Source organism: Ursus arctos, unplaced genomic scaffold (genome assembly GCF_023065955.2).
Source record: "Ursus arctos isolate Adak ecotype North America unplaced genomic scaffold, UrsArc2.0 scaffold_23, whole genome shotgun sequence".
Taxonomy (NCBI): domain Eukaryota; kingdom Metazoa; phylum Chordata; class Mammalia; order Carnivora; family Ursidae; genus Ursus; species Ursus arctos.
In genome coordinates, this window is record NW_026622908.1 from 10,572,104 (window position 1) to 10,590,650 (window position 18,547).

The 18,547-nt window shown below is 43.3% G+C and overlaps 1 protein-coding gene across 2 annotated transcripts in view; it reads left to right on the forward strand.

Moving 5' to 3' along the window:
- Nucleotides 1-18,547, forward strand: part of NELL1 (neural EGFL like 1) — an 818,389-nt gene that overhangs the window by 200,256 nt on the left and 599,586 nt on the right. For both annotated transcript variants that reach the window (XM_057317500.1, XM_048217676.2), the window contains exons 10-11: nt 23-96; nt 5,754-5,853. In XM_057317500.1, coding sequence (XP_057173483.1) covers nt 23-96; nt 5,754-5,853 — 174 coding nt within the window. The remainder of the gene's footprint in view (nt 1-22; nt 97-5,753; nt 5,854-18,547) is intronic.

The window sequence follows — 18,547 nt, forward strand, 5'->3', positions numbered from 1 at the left end:
TGTTTTTCTCTTTTTGTTACAGCAAAATGTATCTATGGAGGCAAAGTCCTTGCAGAAGGCCAGCGGATTTTAACTAAGAGCTGCCGGGAATGCAGAGTAAGTTTCCATCTTATGATCCCCATCCCTTGGGAGGGGAATTACTAGATACATGGATGGGCTTTGCTAGGGATCTGGAGTGGAGCCTGGTGGCCGGAGTGGGTCCCTGAGGGGAAGGACTCTGCGGTGGGCTGCCGTCCAGGAGGGGAAGGTCCCACCCACTGTCATTGTGCTGCTAGCTTGTGGTCAGCCGTGGATCAGGCAGCCTTGGGAAAGCTATTGAAGGATGTGAGAAGGTGAAGGGAGCCAGCAGTTACTAGGAGTTAGGGAGCTTGGCCGGTGGCCCTGGCAAAAGGTTCTGAGTTGATTTTGGGGAAATCAGTTTGTGATGCCAGCTCTGGGTGGTACCATTTCTACTCCCGAGTGTCTTATAGATGGTGAGAAAATGCCTGTCTCCTGCCTGCCTCGCCCTTCTAGTCCTTGGAATACAAGTGTAGAAGCAGAGATCTTCAGTAACCGTTCAGCTAACATACCTTGTTCAGCTGCTACGTACCAGCGTGGTACTAGATTCTGGGTGTGTAACGGTGAACGCAGCAAAGTCCCTGTTTTTGTAGAATTCGCAGTCTAGAGGGGGAGGCAGATTATAAAATAAACCAAATACAATATAATGCCAAATCCTATAAAAAAAAAAACAAAGGCTGAAGAGAGAGAGAGCTTTGGGGTGGGTGTGGGTGGTCTGGGAAGGCCTTTCTGCAGAGGCGCTGTTGGAACAAAGTGTGGGAGCTAGCCGTGCAGTGACTTGGGTGGGGTGCCATCCTAGGAGCGCAAGAGTGAGAGACGGAGGGGGCGGGGGCACGCATACCAGGTGGTGCATTAGGGGCAGCCCAAGTCCTACAAGGAAGCGCAGCTGGTTTGTGGGGCATCTCCAGAGAGGCTGACAGGAACCACTGTGCCTCAGAATAGCCCATCCTCGTAAGTGCTTGTAACTGTACCATTTCATTTACTTTTCGTCACATCCCTGAGGAAAAGAATCTATTTTAAAGATTGAGGAGAATGAGGCACGTAGAGACCTGGAGATGCTCTGGAGGAGATTGAATCCAGTTCTTTATTGGGGCCTTGGTTGAGGGGGGTGGGTAGAGGAAAGGCTCTTACCTCTTTCCTGTCTCTGAGGGGCCACAGTTTCCCCCCAGGGGGTTAGCTTCCTTGGACTTCCCTGTTGTATTTCCCATACCCCCTTCCTTGGCTTGCCACTGGGAATGGCAGAGATTCTATTGCTGCAGACAGTCTGGTGGGCTTGGCGGGGCGGTGGTCTTTCTACATCAGCCGATGCTGTGCATGGGAGCTCCGTAGTCTATGGCAGACGGCGGCGTGGTGTGGCAGTGGTATGTGTGTGCCTATATGTGCGTATGTATGTGCCTGCGAATGATTTCATCTTTTAAAAAGTCATGAATTCGTTGCTACAGTTCTTTACTAAATGATTACTTTGTATACAGAGAAGAGTCCTTGACCATAAGTAGCATTTCTCGAGCTTTTAGCATTTTTCTGGACACTATTTGACACATTTTAAACTTATTTTCTCCTGTAAACCTCATCATTACCCTATCAGGTGCGTGCTATGATCATTCCCATTTTGCAGATGAGAAAATCGAGGCACAGAAGATCAGTCACATAACTAGTAAGTGAGCCAGCTGGGATCTGAACCTGTGTGGTCTGGCTTTACAGGCGGGGCTCTCTCAGCCTCTCCTCTGCCATTTCTGATGGTGTTAGACTTATTTGGAAATAATTCTCATCTCAGAATTTTTGAGGGGCAGATTCAGAAGCCCCTCTAAATTGAATGATCATTTTCAGTCTGTGTGAGAATACCAGGTTGTTCAGGCTATGGCTCACTGATTCTTTTGATAAAGGGGTAGTATTTATAACAGGCCATGGAGGAGCCTTGGGGTACATGGATGGTGTCAGCAGGGCGAGGAGGTGATGGGCATAGTATGCCAGGACCTCTACTGTCTTCCCAGCAGCCGTTCTCAAGAGTTAAGCCCTAATGCCCAGTGGCACCTGTTGTCTGTAAGGAATCCTAGGCATCTACACTGTAAGTTCTATCTTTGGGAGGACTGAGCAAATAAATAATTCTTGGTCTTCTGTGGTTCAAATGCAGATACCCCTTGTTGACAGAAGGGTGCCTAGATATCCATTCATTTCCATTTTCCTAGGATCATTTTAAAGCTTCAGCAACACAATCAGACAAGAAACAAACCCTTGTTTCAAATAATTTCACCTAGTGTTTTTAGAAGTTAATAGACTTTTCTTTTTCTTTTTTTTTTTTTTTAAAGATTTTATTTATTTATTCGACAGAGATAGAGACAGCCAGCGAGAGAGGGAACACAAGCAGGGGGAGTGGGAGAGGAAGAAGCAGGCTCATAGTGGAAGAGCCTGATGTGGGGCTCGATCCCAGAATGCCGGGATCACGCCCTGAGCCGAAGGCAGACGCTTAACCGCTGTGCCACCCAGGAGCCCCATAGACTGTTTTCTTTTAAACTAAGATGAATAAACCCTTCTAGTAGTCTTGCTCGATTTTGTTCAATTATTGCTGCCCTTAAACATTTCTTTAGCGACAGTTTTTTGACTTAATGATGTGAGTTTTTATATAATTAGAAATTCAGGTTGAAGCACAGTGATTAATAAAGAACTTGAAAGTGTTTCTATTTGACCAATGACACGGAGACTGTCACTCTAAATGAGAAAGAACGGAAGAATTATATTTTTCCACCAACACAGAGTTCTAGGGGTCAGAAAATAACATACTATAATCAGGAGGATTTAAAAATGTTAATTATCAGGTACTTCTTACAGAAATAGTTTTGAAAATAAAGTTAAAAAAGGTTTTGTGCCTAATTATGTGGCTGGACTAAATGGGTATAGAGGCACTTACGCTACTGTAATCACAGTTCATATTATTTTCAAAATCATGCAAAGGGGTTTGTCTCTATTGAAACATTTGGAATTATCGTGCTCATTAAATATGTTAAAGGTTGATTAGAATTGTCTCATTTAATCAGCAGACAAGGCAAGCCCTTGTCATAAAAAAAAAACTTTTGTGAGTGATGATTTTTTAAAGAAAAGTCTTCATAGCATTTGAAATATTTCTTTGAACAAAAGCAAATCGTACTCCAAATGCCGAAATTTTGAATATGGAGGAAGAAGTACAAGGAAGAAAAAGGAAATTGCTCCAGAATCTCACCATCTAGAGATAATCTTGAACGGTTTTATTTTTGGCAGCAAGAATGAAATGTATCTTACTGTTTTGGTGTGGGTTCTCCTAAAAGCAGACCCTGCACTAAGGATTTTAATATGAATGCTTGATTAAAGTAGCCCTCTCAGAAGCAACCAGTAAGGGTGTGGAGGATGCAGGATGGGGAAGGGTAAGGAACCAGCAAGGGTGGGATTTTGGGTGAAAGGCCTCCCATTGATTCTAGGAGGGGTGTTGGAGTGTAAATTACACCCCAGCTGCGGGCTCCCCTTGAGGCAGAGAGCCTCCCATGCCTGTCAGTCCCTGGCTTTGGGTTATGGCAGTGGGGGTGGAGAACTTGTGGGTCACTGTCTCTGTTCCCTGCATGGCTGAGTGGATCCAGTGTCCAAGGAATGCCATTGAGGATGGCAAGGATAAGCCATTAGCGGCAAAGCATTCAGAAGCTGGGGGATGGGCACACAGAACTCCTTAAAGGGATCTGACAGTGTCCATCACTCTTATTTATGCAAGGAGACAGTAGAAAATAAAATACATTGATGTTAAAAGATAAAAGTAGAGGCATTAATGGCGAGTGAGCGGTTTGTTTTCCTGTGCATTAAGGCTTATGCTATAGATAGTAAGGTTATGAATGTCTCTTGGTTTGTAATGGTTGGTTTGAGTCCCTGTTGCAGGAACTAAGGTACAGCTGGTAGGCACAGCGGCTTAGGACCAGTGCCAGCTCTTGAGGCCTGGTACCCCCCAATGTGGCCTGGATTGAGGGGTGAGAAGGGAACTTAGCTGTGAAGGAGACTGAGCATGCGTAGCAGGCTGTGTTCTCTGATCTTAGGGCCACTTTAAAGGTAGGGGAAAAGCAAGAGATTTGGACAACTTGGATCAGATCAAGAAACCAAGAGTGAGGAGGACAAGAAGGCACTACAAGGAATGTTAGAGGCAGGACTGTCAGGCTGAAAAAAATGAGAAAGGAGAGGAAGCCATGGTGCAAATTATCCAAATGATGATAGTTAGAAATCAAATTGGTATGTTTATAATTGTTGATGTTCATAATTAGGAATGGATGTGCCTGATGAAGTGGGAGTTCTTGTCCCTTGGTCCACAGGAAAGATAGCGTCTCAGAAATGGGAAACTCTCTATCTCCCCTGTCCCTCCTGGCTGTCCAGCTCCATCCTCTCCCCCCACCTATGTTGAGAAGTACCTTTTCACCTTAAGTGGGCCTCCTTTTCTCAAGCTTCATTCTTAGCTGACGTCAACAGCTTCTTAGGAATAGGAGAAAAAACTTTATAACTTAGGTAAAATACTCTCAAACCCCCTTTTTAAAAATAGTAATTAATGGACTAATTTTTAGAATTCAGAGTACAATTAAATACAGATGCTAGTGATGTCACCGAAGAAGGCCTTTGGTGAATGAGGTCATAAAGATTCACCAGGTGTGGGGCGCCTGGGTGGCGCAGTCGTTAAGCGTCTGCCTTTGGCTCAGGGCGTGGTCCTGGCGTTCTGGGATCGAGCCCCACGTCAGGCTCCTCTGCTGAGAGCCTGCTTCTTCCTCTCCCACTCCCCCTGCTTGTGTTCCCTCTCTCCCTGTCTGTCTCTGTCTCTGTCAAATAAATGAATAAAATCTTTTTTTAAAAAAAATAAAGATTCACCAGGTGAATATTTAAAGTTTTATTGTAAGCAATTTTATTTACCTACAGCGGAAAATCTAGTGCTCCTCTAACCCTCATTCAGTGCATTCCTACTTGGATACCTTGGCTCTTGCCTGTTTTGTCTGCCAGGAAAGTCTCTTCTTCCTTACTCCGTTATTCAAATATGCCATCGTCTTTATCGTTTCTCCCTACCTGGGCAGCAGCATTCTCTTAGGACACATTATCGTGCCTGAACTGTAGAACATATTTTAGCGCTTACCATACTGTCCTAGGGGTTTAGTTGAGATTGTTTGTTCTTCCCGCACTCCATCTAGGAACTCAGCAAGCACAAGGAAGATGTGGTCCGTAGCTTTGGGTTCGTGGTGCGTGTGGTCCAAGAGTGCTAAAGCTGACTCATAAAAGCTCATGAGCGCTCATTGTACATAACTTCCCGACTCTGTGGTCAGTGATACCATGTTGGGAATTCAAAATTGGTCATCATTGGGGTAGTCACGCAGAAATCCACAAACCCTACAAGTTAGGGCTCCCCATCCAACAACCCATTGTTCTCGTAGCGGCATACCACCGTTAGTGACCTTCTGCTGCATAGAAGTTACTCAAAAATTACTGGTTGAAGCTGAAGCTGTTTAGACATAGAAAAGGATGCTTTCTGTGCCGGGAGTCTCATCAGTTTCATTTGCGACTTTGTCATTATTGGGGAATTCCTGGGAAGTACTGTTAATTATTGAAGCTTGTTGTCACTGCAGGCTGTTAACAATGATGAGCCTTATATATTTGTATCATCAACTAAAAAAGACGAACATTTTTTTGTTTCCCAATGATTTGGCTTCCAGGGTGGAGTTTTAGTAAAAATTACAGAAGCGTGCCCTCCTCTGAACTGCTCAGAAAAGGACCACATTCTCCCAGAGAATCAGTGCTGCAGTGTCTGTAGAGGTAAGGGGCCTTGGTGGTGGGGCTGTGTGTGGGACGAGGGTGGGGACACATGAGGGTTTCATGAATAGCGTGAAGGTAGTCACGGGGGCTCGAAACTCTGCTCTGCTACTTCGAAACTTGCATATCCTAGTTACCTTTCTCAGCCATCGTCGCGTCACTTGTAAACTGAGGGTAATAATAGTCTACTTCACAGGCCTGCTGGGAGGGCTAAATGGGATAATATATAAGTACCTAGTCTCATGCCTAGCATGTGATAAATGCTCAGTAAGTGACAGTTCCTATAAGAAGAATGGTAGTGCCTGCGGTAATGGTTATTATAACCATCATCATTATTAGATTTTTCTCACGAGTGGCATTGGTAAGCATACTGTTTAGCTCTTTCTGTGGACCAATTCCTATATCTGACTGACAGAGCCCTATAGTGAATCTTTATTCAGAGAATTACATGCAATTTTTTTACTTCATGCAAGGAAAAACAGTGCTTTAGCTACGTAACACCTAACTGCTAATTCATTCTTTGGTAGAAATTGTTTTGCTTCCCTTTCCTGGCCTTTTCTTCTTTCCCAGATTTTGTCGTCTTCAAACCCTGGATCAGATAATCTTTCCTCTCGGAAAAGACTCACCCTGGTAGAATTAGGTGGATCGGGATAACCTAAAATTGATTCAGAATCTTACAGAATAAATCCAGTCAAACTCAACTCTGTGTTGTAGGAGCTACGCCCAGCACACATCCTTTTCCACATCCTCAAATACTTACGGAGTTGGGTCCTCTCCGGCTCCCCCTTAGAGGTTCCAGTGCATAGTGATTTAGCTCCGGTTACTCCATATTTCACTTTATCTTTTCTCTAGCACAAGAGGTGGCAGATATTTTCTGTCAAGGGCCACAAAGTAAATCGTTTTCAGCTTTGTGGGCCCGAAGGTTTCTTTTGCAATGACTCAACTCCGCTGTTTTGCAGAAGTAAGCGTCACAATAGGTAAATACATGGGTGTGGTTGTTAGAATACAATTTTATTTACAAGAACAGGTATCGGCCCATAATTTGTTGACCCCCTTCTCTAGCATCTTCTTATATATAGAGGTGGTCTGTGTTTTATCATGCAGTGTTGAGCTTCTGTGGAGGTTTCTCTGCTCGGTCATGAGAAAGCTAGCTTTTGATAAAAATTCCTAGGACAACTTAGTTTGTTGATAGCCAGGAGCGGCTACTATGCCGTCAGAATGTCTTCCCTGATTCGTCTGCCTTTTGGCTACACGCATATTGGCAGTTGAGATGCTGTAGAAACACTTCAAGATTGACTGGAATTTTCAGAGGGATACATTTATTAGTAACTGATAGGGTTGTAAGGTAGGTCTTATAATTTAATGCAAAATCTATCACTTGCTATTTGTGGAGGTGCCAAGTGAGACTCAGTTTATGTAAATCCTTCCTGATTTATGGTTTCATTAGAGCAGAATCATTGATTATCCCACAGAAACGCAAGAGGAATTTCATTGCTCTGACCCAATTTACAATAGACCTGGTGTCACTGCTTCTGCTAATACTTCTCCAGAATGTGTATACTTCTTTACCACTGAAGATGGTGAGAGATGGGACCTCCCATTGAAAAATAGATTCATTCAGGGTCCCACTGCCGCAACCTGGTGTCTTTTAGCAAACCTTGACGCAGTTTTGAGGGAAAAGTGGAAGGCAGGAATAAAACTTCCTAGATTAGATTATAGCGAGGACCAATTTGTGAAATTGAGGATTTTCTTCTTCCTCCTGATTCCTCCTTCAGCAGGAAACTACCAGCTTTGTTGGGAGGGGGTTGCTGATAGTTCTTTGGAGGTGTCTGTGTCTGAGAGGGTTATTTATTCTCTTTGACAGCTCTACATTTTGACAGGAACAAGACAGTGTCTTCAGAATAGATATGGTGAGGGGGGCCTTCTCCTGGGGGAATTGGTTGAATGAAACCATTCAGGTATAGGGATTCTTTTAGGGTTCTCTGGTTGACTTTCAACTCAGGGTTCAGACACGGGAACGGAGAAAGCGTTACTGTAGACAAGGGCCCTTTTCAGCACCACTTAGTGTTGTTACCATCCCTTCTGTTGACCCAAAGCAGAGCAGAGCCCAGAACCTCCAGCCCCCTTGTCCACAAGCTGGGGCTTGCCCTGCACAGCAGACAATCAGAAAGGGAAAGGCACATTATTTTCTGTGTGGTGGGTTAGTCTCTTTATTCTGAAAATGCAAAACTTCTATGACGATTGACAAAAGGGCAACTCAGGTGAGCTCCAGGGTGTATTGTCTCAAACTATGCTCTCCATCACTTTTACTCCAGATCTCCTAATTCCAACCATTTCCCAAGAGGATCTTCAGAAGTAGCATAAATAGTCTTTCATAACATTGTGGGAAATACTTTTCCCCTTGGACTTCTAGTTGTCTTTTACCTTTTCCTCTATGTTCATGTTTTCTGCGTCTTGCATGAAGAGGAGGGGGCTGGTTCATTTCTGTCCTGACAAGACGTGGAAAGCCCAATGGGCCTTTTCGAAGGCCTGTTACTCAGTTCTCCCCCCCCCCCCACCCCCTTTCCCTTCTCTGAAACAGAAAGTAATGACAAGGTGACAAACACTCAATTTCTATGTAAAGTAATTTTTAGCCTGCATATGGAGAGGCTGGACCATTTGCTTTGTGGACTGAGATTGTGTACTGACTGGCAGGCAGTAAGCGAGCAGAGAGGCGGGCTTCTGATGACCTGAGATGCATATTTCAGGGATGAGCACAGTGGTGTGATTTCTGCTGTTGGCTGCTGTCACCCTGCTGTTATTGATTACGGAAACTGAGGGGGCTATAGCCTTTCTCAATACCTGCACGAAGGGCCTTTAGTTAGCATATTTATCATCTCTCTCTGTCTTACCAGAGTGTCAGGTCATTAGTCCGAGGGAGATCACGCCATGAGAGCTTATCAGTCCTTAGAAGTCTGCATCACAGCCTTCTTCAGAAGTGGGAGTTTTCTGGCGTTTGTTTTCATTAGGACTCCGCTGAGCCGCCCTACCTGAGAGGTTTCGACTGGGAATTGAAGAAAGCACAGAGAGGGCTTTTTGCTTTCTGCCCCAACTGGCTGGCTATATAATATGTGTAAAGGGCTCTAACTTTTTTTTTTTTTTTTAAAACATTTGTTTCAATGATTATATTTTATGAATTCTTCAAATATAGGAGATGAGGTAGATGGAGATACATTCTGACCACATGGAATAATTCTGTCACTGTCCTGTCTGTGACTTGGAAGGAAATACTTTTTAGTACTAGCTATGTTGTTGCTTTGTGTATTTCGTATATGAAATAATGTTGAACCCATTTTGCTGAGTTATAACTGGTCAAGGTATAACTTGTTGCCTTGATTCTGAAACTATTTTTTATTGAGCCATGCCCATTTTCTTTTACGGTTACACAATTTGTCACTGCCTCCCCCTCCCCCCATGACTAATCAAGGGGAGAGATGAAGATTTTTACTGAGTTTTTCTCTTTGTGGGAATTAAACCCGAGACCATAGAGTTGAGAATAACAGACTCTGACGGACTTACGGTATTCACTGTAGCAATACAACTGATATCCAGACTAGGGGCTTGGGCACTTTGCGTCTTTGAATCTTGGGTCATGCCAAATGCTATAACTAATTCCTCTGCCCTTTGAAGAAAAATGAAGGTAATCAGGTGAACCGGTGGTTAAATCCATAGGGCAATTGGTGCAGCCAGGATGTCCCTAAGGAAGGGATTGTGGGACAGTTAGGGAAGACGTAAGCCAAAAGAATCAAAATGATGGATGTTGGCAGGAGGAGGCCATTCTGCACTTGCTGGGGCCCAAGGTATCCATTACCACCAGTAACACCCAGAACAGTCATCATCACCACTGCAGTTTCTCTCTGCTGCTTCAGGACAGTTTGTGCCAACAGCATGCAATTCACTAACCTTCATCATGTTGAGGCAATGGCTGTCGTGCGAGCCTGACCACTTTAAGGTGTGAGGCCATGAGGTGGAAAATGGGGAGTGGGCACCGGAGTGATATCTCTGCTCCTGCTTAGGAAGAAGTAATTAAAGTGTGAATGTAGCCTCAGAAGAAAAAGATTGCTCATGAATCGTCCGTAGGCTCCGTTAAAGGGGGGGGCAAAAAGCCACCAGTCTTGACCGGGCGTCCTCCAAATTGCTCCGGGAAAACACACCAATCATTTGGCCCATTCCAGAATTCTTGACGCACTCCTCGGGGTTTTATTCCTCTCATAATTGACTCTAATTGTAGCTTCAATGTCGCCAATGACTTTGGAGGGTTTTCGCTGCATGTTTAAGACTTAGGGTGTTGGGGAAAAAAGTTCTTGCCAACATCTGTTCCCAGTGTGTTTATCTGTAATTTTAATTCATGCTCACTTGCCTTGTCGTCTGGCCTGGACTGAGATGAGTTGAGATTATTTGTTCTATTTAAGATTTTATGCCCTTCAATTAAATCCTCCCAAGACTCTTGGCATCATATGATTTTTTTCCCCTGGTCTTCCTCATCATTCTAGTCTCCGTCAGAATTTGTAATTGAAATGGTTTTAGAGAGAGGATTTTCAGGGTATTTGAGATGAAAAGAGGCCTGCGAAAGAGGCACTTAATGAGTCTATTATCTAGTGCCTAAATAGAGGAACTGGCAGTTAGCAGCTGGGGCAGGTCATGTGCATACTGAGAGATAGAATGTGACCAGCCTCCCTGCAGGCATGGGCTGTTGTGGACTGGAAAGACGGGGTTCCATGCTTAATTGCTGAGGCTGGGAGAAGAGGGCATTTGAAGATGAGTACAGTCTCCGGATGTCCATGATGTCAGTGGCCCTGAAAGTGCTGCAGTGTATCAGGGCCCACGGAGCTTCTGGAAGGAGGTACATTGTCCCCGAGAAAAGATCTGAAACTAAGGTCAGGCTGCTTTGGACAGGAAGACCCTTAAGTGTAGACTACTGTAGAAGAAATGGATTGCTTTCTAAGATAGAACGTGGGAGAGCCTAGAGCTCAGTCTCTTCCGGGCTCATCCTATTGGCTTAACCCTTGTCGACAAGGAGGTAGAGGAATGTTCTCACACCCACGGGCCCAGGCTTCTATGGTATGTATGTTGGTTGTGGAGTATGTGTTGATGTTCAGTTTTCATAAATGATCTTTGGGCCATATCCCTCCTAGGAAGTCCATGGGTGGCGTTATCTCCATACCAATGAGGGAAGTGGAATATACTGTACTTAGTATACCTTAGTTCCTATGTAACTTACAAGGTTGGGCAAGCAGAAGTGATGTGAGAGCTGCTGGCTTTCTAGGATTTGAGTTAGGAGTGCATTTTTTGATTGTCCAGGTATATCATTTCAGAGGCAACTTGCCTGACCTGCAGGAGGACACATTAGGGGTAGCAGATTGAGGGCAAGAAAGGGTGCTCTCTGTGGAATCAAACTTCAGCTGCTTAAAGAAATCAAATCTTGCCCAAGGCTGGTGGCCTACTCATTCGTTGTTGTGGAAGTGCCAGTAGTGAATCATAAAGATGCTTGTCCATTACTGGCTGTAGAAGCCAGAGATGAAGCAGAATGGAGGGATGGGTTCGCTATCACTCTAAAGGGTGTGGAGTTGGATCTGAAGAGTGGCTGTGTGTGTGTCTCTCATAATATGTAGGGTTATTATATGCAGATGAGGCCAATGGCTTTAAAGACAGCAAGGTGTTAGCGTTACGGTCTTCCACCGACAGCAGAACCCTAGATACAGGACCACTAGGGGAGTCCTTAGTCCCAACTTCAAAGTGTGACCTCAGCATTTCTGTTGCTTCATTAATTTCCTTGAACATGATAGGGGCGCATGCTGCTTTGTGTATTTGGAACTCCTGCCCTTCGTCCAGTCAGCCTCACTCAGCCTTCATATTGCTTCAGATCTCGTATTAGGACCCTTGTCTATGATAAATTCTTGAAGCACCTTGGTCCTCTCTGTCACAATGTCTCCTTGTAACCTGATACTCCACATCGGTCATTTCTGCGAGCATGTTGATAACTGAGAGCATGGTTATGCTGTTCACGCCATTTTCTTTCTTTCTTTTTTTTTTTTCTTCTGTGCTTATTGCCCCTCACAGTGCCTGGACACCTGGTAGGTACTTAATAAATGCTTGTCATATAAGTGAATGGTACCCATGCTAGGAACTAAAATTAAGAAGGTCTTCTTATAAGACCTGGGATCTCATTTCTGTAGGTAATGTGTCCTCCTCTGAGGATCTGCTCATGTTCACCATTTGAGTGTGAGCTCCAAGTGGGTCTCACTCACCTTAGCATCTCATTCAGGGATGATGTTCCGTCATGGGATTAAGTTATTTTTCTTCTCACTTGGAGTCTCCCGGCAGCAAACTCCCATGGAATGTGTCCTGGAGAAAGGAACAAGGTTTGTTCTTTTGGAAAGATCAGGACATGTCACACGGACTAGAGAATGCTAATGGCTGGTGGAGTCCTGGTCTCCTTAGGCCAGGGTTAGCATTCCTGGGATGTCCCTTGATGATTAAAATCATGGCCTGGCAGTCATGAGGGGTGGGGTGGAGAGACAAGGTATTAGAATCGTATTTGGGTTTTTAGCCCTATTTCACCCATCACCAACCAGCTGTGTAACTAGAGGAGGTAGTTAACATCTTTGAGCCTTGGTGTATTTATCTTTAAAACACTCTTAATTCTTGCTTTGGGGACTGAGAGTATTTAGTCATTAACTAAACAAATATTTATCGACTGCCTATAGTGTGTTGGATATTGCCTTTGGCATGAGGTGACCAAACTTCACAGTCCTTTACCTTGAAGAAGTGAGCTTCTAATGAGGAGATAAGCTTTGCGTAAACACAGAAATAAATACATAGTAATTGTGATCACTGCTATGAGCAAGGATAATAGGGTGGTATGGAAGAAAATAATAGGGCTTTCTTCAGACTTGGGAGACAAGGAAGCCTTCTCTGAAGAGCTTATGTTTAAGCTGGGACTTGAAGACTGAGTGGAAATTACTGTGGCAGTGATGTGTAATAATGTTGTGAGTCGGGGGAACAAGCTTGGAAAGACTGAATCAGGAAAGTGGTTGGAAGACTAGAAGAGCTAAAAGAAAAGGCTGATAATAGCTGGAGAGCAACGATGGAGGGAGAGAGGGAGTCTTGTCTGTTGACTCAAGTCTAAGTTAAAGATTTTGTATTTTTTTTAAGTAAAATGGAAGCCCTTGGAAGATTTTTTAAGGGGGAGAGTGACATGATCCAATCTGTATTTTAAAAGGATCCCTTTGTGTGCAAAATGGATTAGAGACTGGTAAAAAGAGAGAATAGGAAGGCAAATGAGGCCATGTCCATTTGAGAGATGATAATAGTTTGGAGTAAGATGCGTTTTTCTTATTACCGTGAAGTGGAGGAGGAAATGATATGTTCAGGAGATACTAACAACATAAAATTAATATACGCGATCCAATTTGAGAACATGGAGTCTCTGCCCAGTTATGTACAGTTGTAGTGAATCGTAACTTGACCTGAGCAGGCAGCTTCTACTCTCTACTGCCCGCCCCCACCACTGCTGAGAAGTGTCAGGGTCTCATTTTCATGCTGTTTCAAAAATTTTCCCCAAGTTTTTATGTGCACTAAACATGGACTTGTTGGAAAGCTCTTCAGGAGTTCCATTTCCAGGATGGTTTTGTTGATGAACGTAAGGAAATTGAGGTGATTTTGGTTATTAGCAACTTAGCCTTGGGCTGGTAGGTCAGTGGTTTAAAAATAAAAGGTATGGGGCGCCTGGGTGGCACAGCGGTTAAGCGTCTGCCTTCGGCTCAGGGCGTGATCCTGGCGTTACGGGATCGAGCCCCACATCAGGCTCCTCCGCTATGAGCCTGCTTCTTCCTCTCCCACTCCCCCTGCTTGTGTTCCCTCTCTTGCTGGCTGTCTCTATCTCTGTCGAATAAATAAATAAAATCTTAAAAAAAAAAAAAAAAAGAAACCCTTTCTTTAAAAAAAAATAAAATAAAAATAAAAGGTAGAACCCTCAGAAAGTATAAAACTTCGAAAAGAAAATATTTTTCATGTTTTGGATGTATTTAAAAGATTTCTGTAAAAATTAACCCAGTATTTTCAATTTATATTCCATAGTAATGAAGCATGTGAGGAACGACCTGTAACAGTACCATATATTTTAATAATATCACAACTCCGTTTAGTGATAAAGGTTAAATTGTGTTAGAGAAATTGGCTATATATTTGCCTCTAGAGAAATATGGTGTGGTTCTCTGCGTATTTATAGATTCCTTTGTTCCAGATCACATTTACTTTGGCCCAATAGGGTTAAGTGTTTGAACTGACTTAGACTCTTGTCATATTAGGAACTTGGGCAGGGCCATTGTATTTGAGGGGTCAGGGCAAAGATGACTCCTAGTTTTCTGGTTTAGGTGGATAAAGGGGCTGCAGATGACTGAAGAGTCCAGAGAGCATGGATTTGGGAAGTAAGATCAAGAGTTTAGTTCTGGCTCGGTGACCTGTGAGTACCTGAGAGGACATCCAGATGGATTGTCAAGTGGCTGTTGGCTCTAATAATATAACGCGCAAAATGGGATATGCTGGGTAGTCAGTGCTATTTCCTATGCTCTTTAGAGTGGACTCTGAGCCTTTATTATTGTTTGTAGGGGACGGTTGAGGTTCGCAACCAGGATCCAGAAAGGATGGGGTGCAAGCATTGTCCTACAGTCAGTTTCTGCAAAGAGCAGATAGGTGGAACCTGCAGTTGGGTCCTAAGTGGACCTATTTAGAAACCTTTCATAGGACATAGATGGGTTATAATCCACTGAGTGTAATCATTAGTTGTCTAAGCTTCCAAGTATTTAAATTGCAGAAGAATCATTTTCTTAGTGTTCTTCACAAGACCTTCTGCCACTTCCTGACTATGCTAACTTGGATAAAAAAAGTTCAAGTCTCAACCACATTTTCCTAATGTGTAAAGTGAGGATAATGGTAATTTTTTGGAGTGTTGAAGGTTTTGTGAGGTAAGGTGTTTAATAGGCTTAGCACTATGCAGGCGTGTTGGAAGACGTCAGTAAATAGCAGTTTTTATAATGAAGATATTGTGTGTGTGTGTTTGGGCCAGTGCTAGTTAAAAGAATTTGCTATGTTTCTCTATTGTGGGAGAATTATTCTGAAGGTTCGAGTCACTTATTAAAAATAGTCCAGTAAAAAAAAAAAAAAAAGGTAGAAGAACATTGGGCTCTGTGTGTGTGTGTGTGTGTGTGTGTATTCCACAATCTGGTCACAATTTCTAATTTTTGAGAAAATGATTTAAGAAAGAGCGTGACTTTCAGGAGTCTCATGCATCAGACTATGTTGATAACCAGCTGAAGAAAAAATTACCCCAGGGACTAGCTGGAGGACTTGTTAAAGAGAGTGTGTTGGCAACTGGATCTGTACCCTAAATGTCATGCTATTGAGACACTTTGGGTAAGAAAGACAAATACTTTAGAAGGATTCTGAAATGTGGAGAATCGAGGATTTATGACTTGGCAGCCAACTCCGATGCTGGGGTGGGGTTTAAGGAATGAGGATGTCCATCTGGGGTGATGAAAGTATCCTAAAACTGGATTGTGGTTATGGCTGCACAACTGTAAATTTGTGAAAAATCATCAAAGTGTATGTTTACATGAGGTGAGTTTTACGGTATGTAAATTACACCTCAGTAAAAATGCTTCAAGAAAGAAAAATGGTGACTGGCAAACCAGTCACATTTGCCTTCCAGTTGGTTAAGAGGGTAGAGGCATTAAATGCCACTGTAGATTCATTCATCTGTGCATTCACTGGTTAATTTACCCTCCCCTGTTTCTGGCTGGCTGTGGGTCTATCCCTCTCTAAGCCATCCACCCAATTAGCCTTGTGTGGGAAGCTTTGGTTGAGGGAAATGTATCAGACATAGACCCTGACTTAAAGAAGTTGAACTGAAGTTAGGATTTTTTTTTTCTTAAAAATATTTGGAATTGCCTCATGGAAAATAAAGATATATTGAGAATGAGAAGAAACCTGAATTGTGGTCTGTTTGAATCTACACATGCACAGAGGAGGTCGTCTTTATCTTTTGGTTGTAGAATGCTTAGGAATTTGGTGCTTTGGGGAGGGCAGTGAAATAACCTAGGGAGGACTAACCTTGGCCCCAGACCTGGGTTCTGGCTTTGTGCATTACCACAGCTAACTTCTCCAAGCTCCAATGCTGCATCTTTAAAATACAGATATTACTTCAGGTTCATAGGGTTGTGAATAGGATGAAAGGGGACAATGCACGTAAAACACTTGGCTGAGTGTCTGGCATATAGGATGTACTCGGTAAATGTTTATTATTATTATTACATCTGTGCCAGATTATTTGACATTCTCCGGATGCACCCTTCTTCCTCACAGGTTGGAGTCCCATTCCTTTCAGTAGGATTTGCGCCTCACCCCTTCTCATGTTTCTACCCAGGATGAATCCAAGGTCAAGTTTTACATTATTTAGAAGTGCTTTCCCCTTCCCTGAAACACTGATTATTTATACCGTTCACATCTCCCTTAACACAGACTGCCTTGTACTTACACTACCCCTGTATTTGGCGTGTGTCCCCTTAGCTTGTGATTTTCCTTGTGGGCAGCAAACATGTCTCAGACATCTTTATTTTCCTCCCAGAAGCTTGCATGGTGCCTCAGTCCACAGAAGTAGATGCCCCATAAATATTGAGTATTCACTCCTGCAGAAAGGCAAGTGGGCAGTGAATAAATACTGCTTGAAAGAAGGCCTGGATTAATTAATGAAACACATGTTTTTGACACAGTGGTCAGGCCCAACCAAAGTAGATTTGACATTAAAGTTGGTTTGTCCCACGGGCCCTTCACCGTCCTTGAAATACAATTTACCCAACTCCCTGCATTGTGAATTGACATGGCATATGCTTGATAGAGATGCATTGGGACATCAGCATTGTTTGAGTGGCTTTTTTCCTGCCTGTCAAATGCATACGGAAGGAAAAGGACAGTTGCGGTCTCCTGGAAAGAAAAAGAAGAAACAAAGAATACATGTCATAATGGATGCACATACGACCTTGAGTCAGGCTTCACAATGAAAGAAACCGTGACAACTTAATTATTGATCAATTCTGACATGGGGAGGGAAGTCCAGGCACTTTCTCTGGCAACGAGAGCTGTGCTGTCTAAAAATTGTCTCTTCTGTAGCAAAAAGAAGTCTTAAAATTTGTAATGGTTAGTACAAGCCTTTAGAACCCTCCTAGAAATGTTTCTGGATGACAGAGGTTGCAGATTTTCAGCAAGTTAAGCTTTTGCTCTGATACTGATTGGGGGAAGTTAACCGGTCACAAGTAGTGAGGCTTCATGAAGCTGCTACTGTGCTCACCTATGGCCGTGGGTTCGCTCTCTGATGTCCTGAGGAAGAGCTGCACCCTTCACTTTGTAATCCCTAAGCTTTGCTATCGGAGAGGATGAATGATATGGTGAGGAGTCCGTGGGCATTGGAGTGCACCAGACCTGATTTAGAACCCCGGCATCTCCACTCACCAGCCAGGTGTCAGTGAGTTTGAGCTTCTCCTTTCTTGCCTAGAAGTGGAGGAGAACAGTATTACTAGGTTACTTTGAATTTGGGTCATTGTCGTTAACGCTATCATCATTGTTCTCCTCTTTATGGCTAACACTTGATCTCCTAGTCTGTACCAAGAATTGTTCTAAGTGTTCTACACAGGGTGGCCTGTTTCACTTATTCCACATACATTAGGAAGTAGAATGCCAGGCATGTTGTAGGTGCGTGAATTTTATTATTTAATAATAATTATCTTTTGGTTTACAGTTCTATTTCAAAGGCAGTTACAGAATGTCGTCACCAAAAGGATTTGAACTTGTAGTTTATATAGTTCAAAGATTTTTATATTTTTTAAAGCCAGAAACTGCTGTTCACATGGTATGTCAAAAGAGAAAAGCAGAGCTATCCTATTTGAATCTGGCGTGACAACTCATCTGTGCCCCAGACTCTGACCAATAGTTTGAAAATCCCTGATGTCCATTCCCAGTATATGTGCCTAGGCAGGTGAAGTGATTTATTGTGTTTGTGGCTGCAGAGCCTGAATTAGAAATTAAATCTTCTGGGGGAGCCTGGGTGGCACAGCAGTTAAGCGTCTGCCTTCGGTTCAGGGCGTGATCCCGGCGTTATGGGATCGAGCCCCACATCAGGCTCCTCTGCTGGGAGCCTGCTTCTTCCTCTCCCACTCCCCCTGCTTGTGTTCCCTCTCTCGCTGGCTGTCTCTATCTCTGTCGAATAAATAAAAATAAAATCTTAAAAAAAAAAATTAAATCTTCTGACTCCAAGAACGATTATTTTCCTTGAGACCACAATATGTGATCTAGCAATGTAGTTGTTCATTGCAATGTACAGTTGTAAACACAATAAAACACCTTCATAGACCTTACTGTATTTGAACTTAGGTGATAGGTATAACCTTTCCTCCTAGTTCACCTAGGAAATGCTGCATAATATATAAATCCTCCCCCCCCCAAATTTGATGAAGCTGGTTAAAGGAGGAAAAATTCAAGAGACCAGATATACCGAAACAGGGTGATTCCATTGAGATAAGCACATAGCAGTTGGGATTTGCCCTGAGGGCAGTTTCTAATCCCTGGTGGTAAAATCCGCCTTCTAATAAACGCTATAAATAGACAG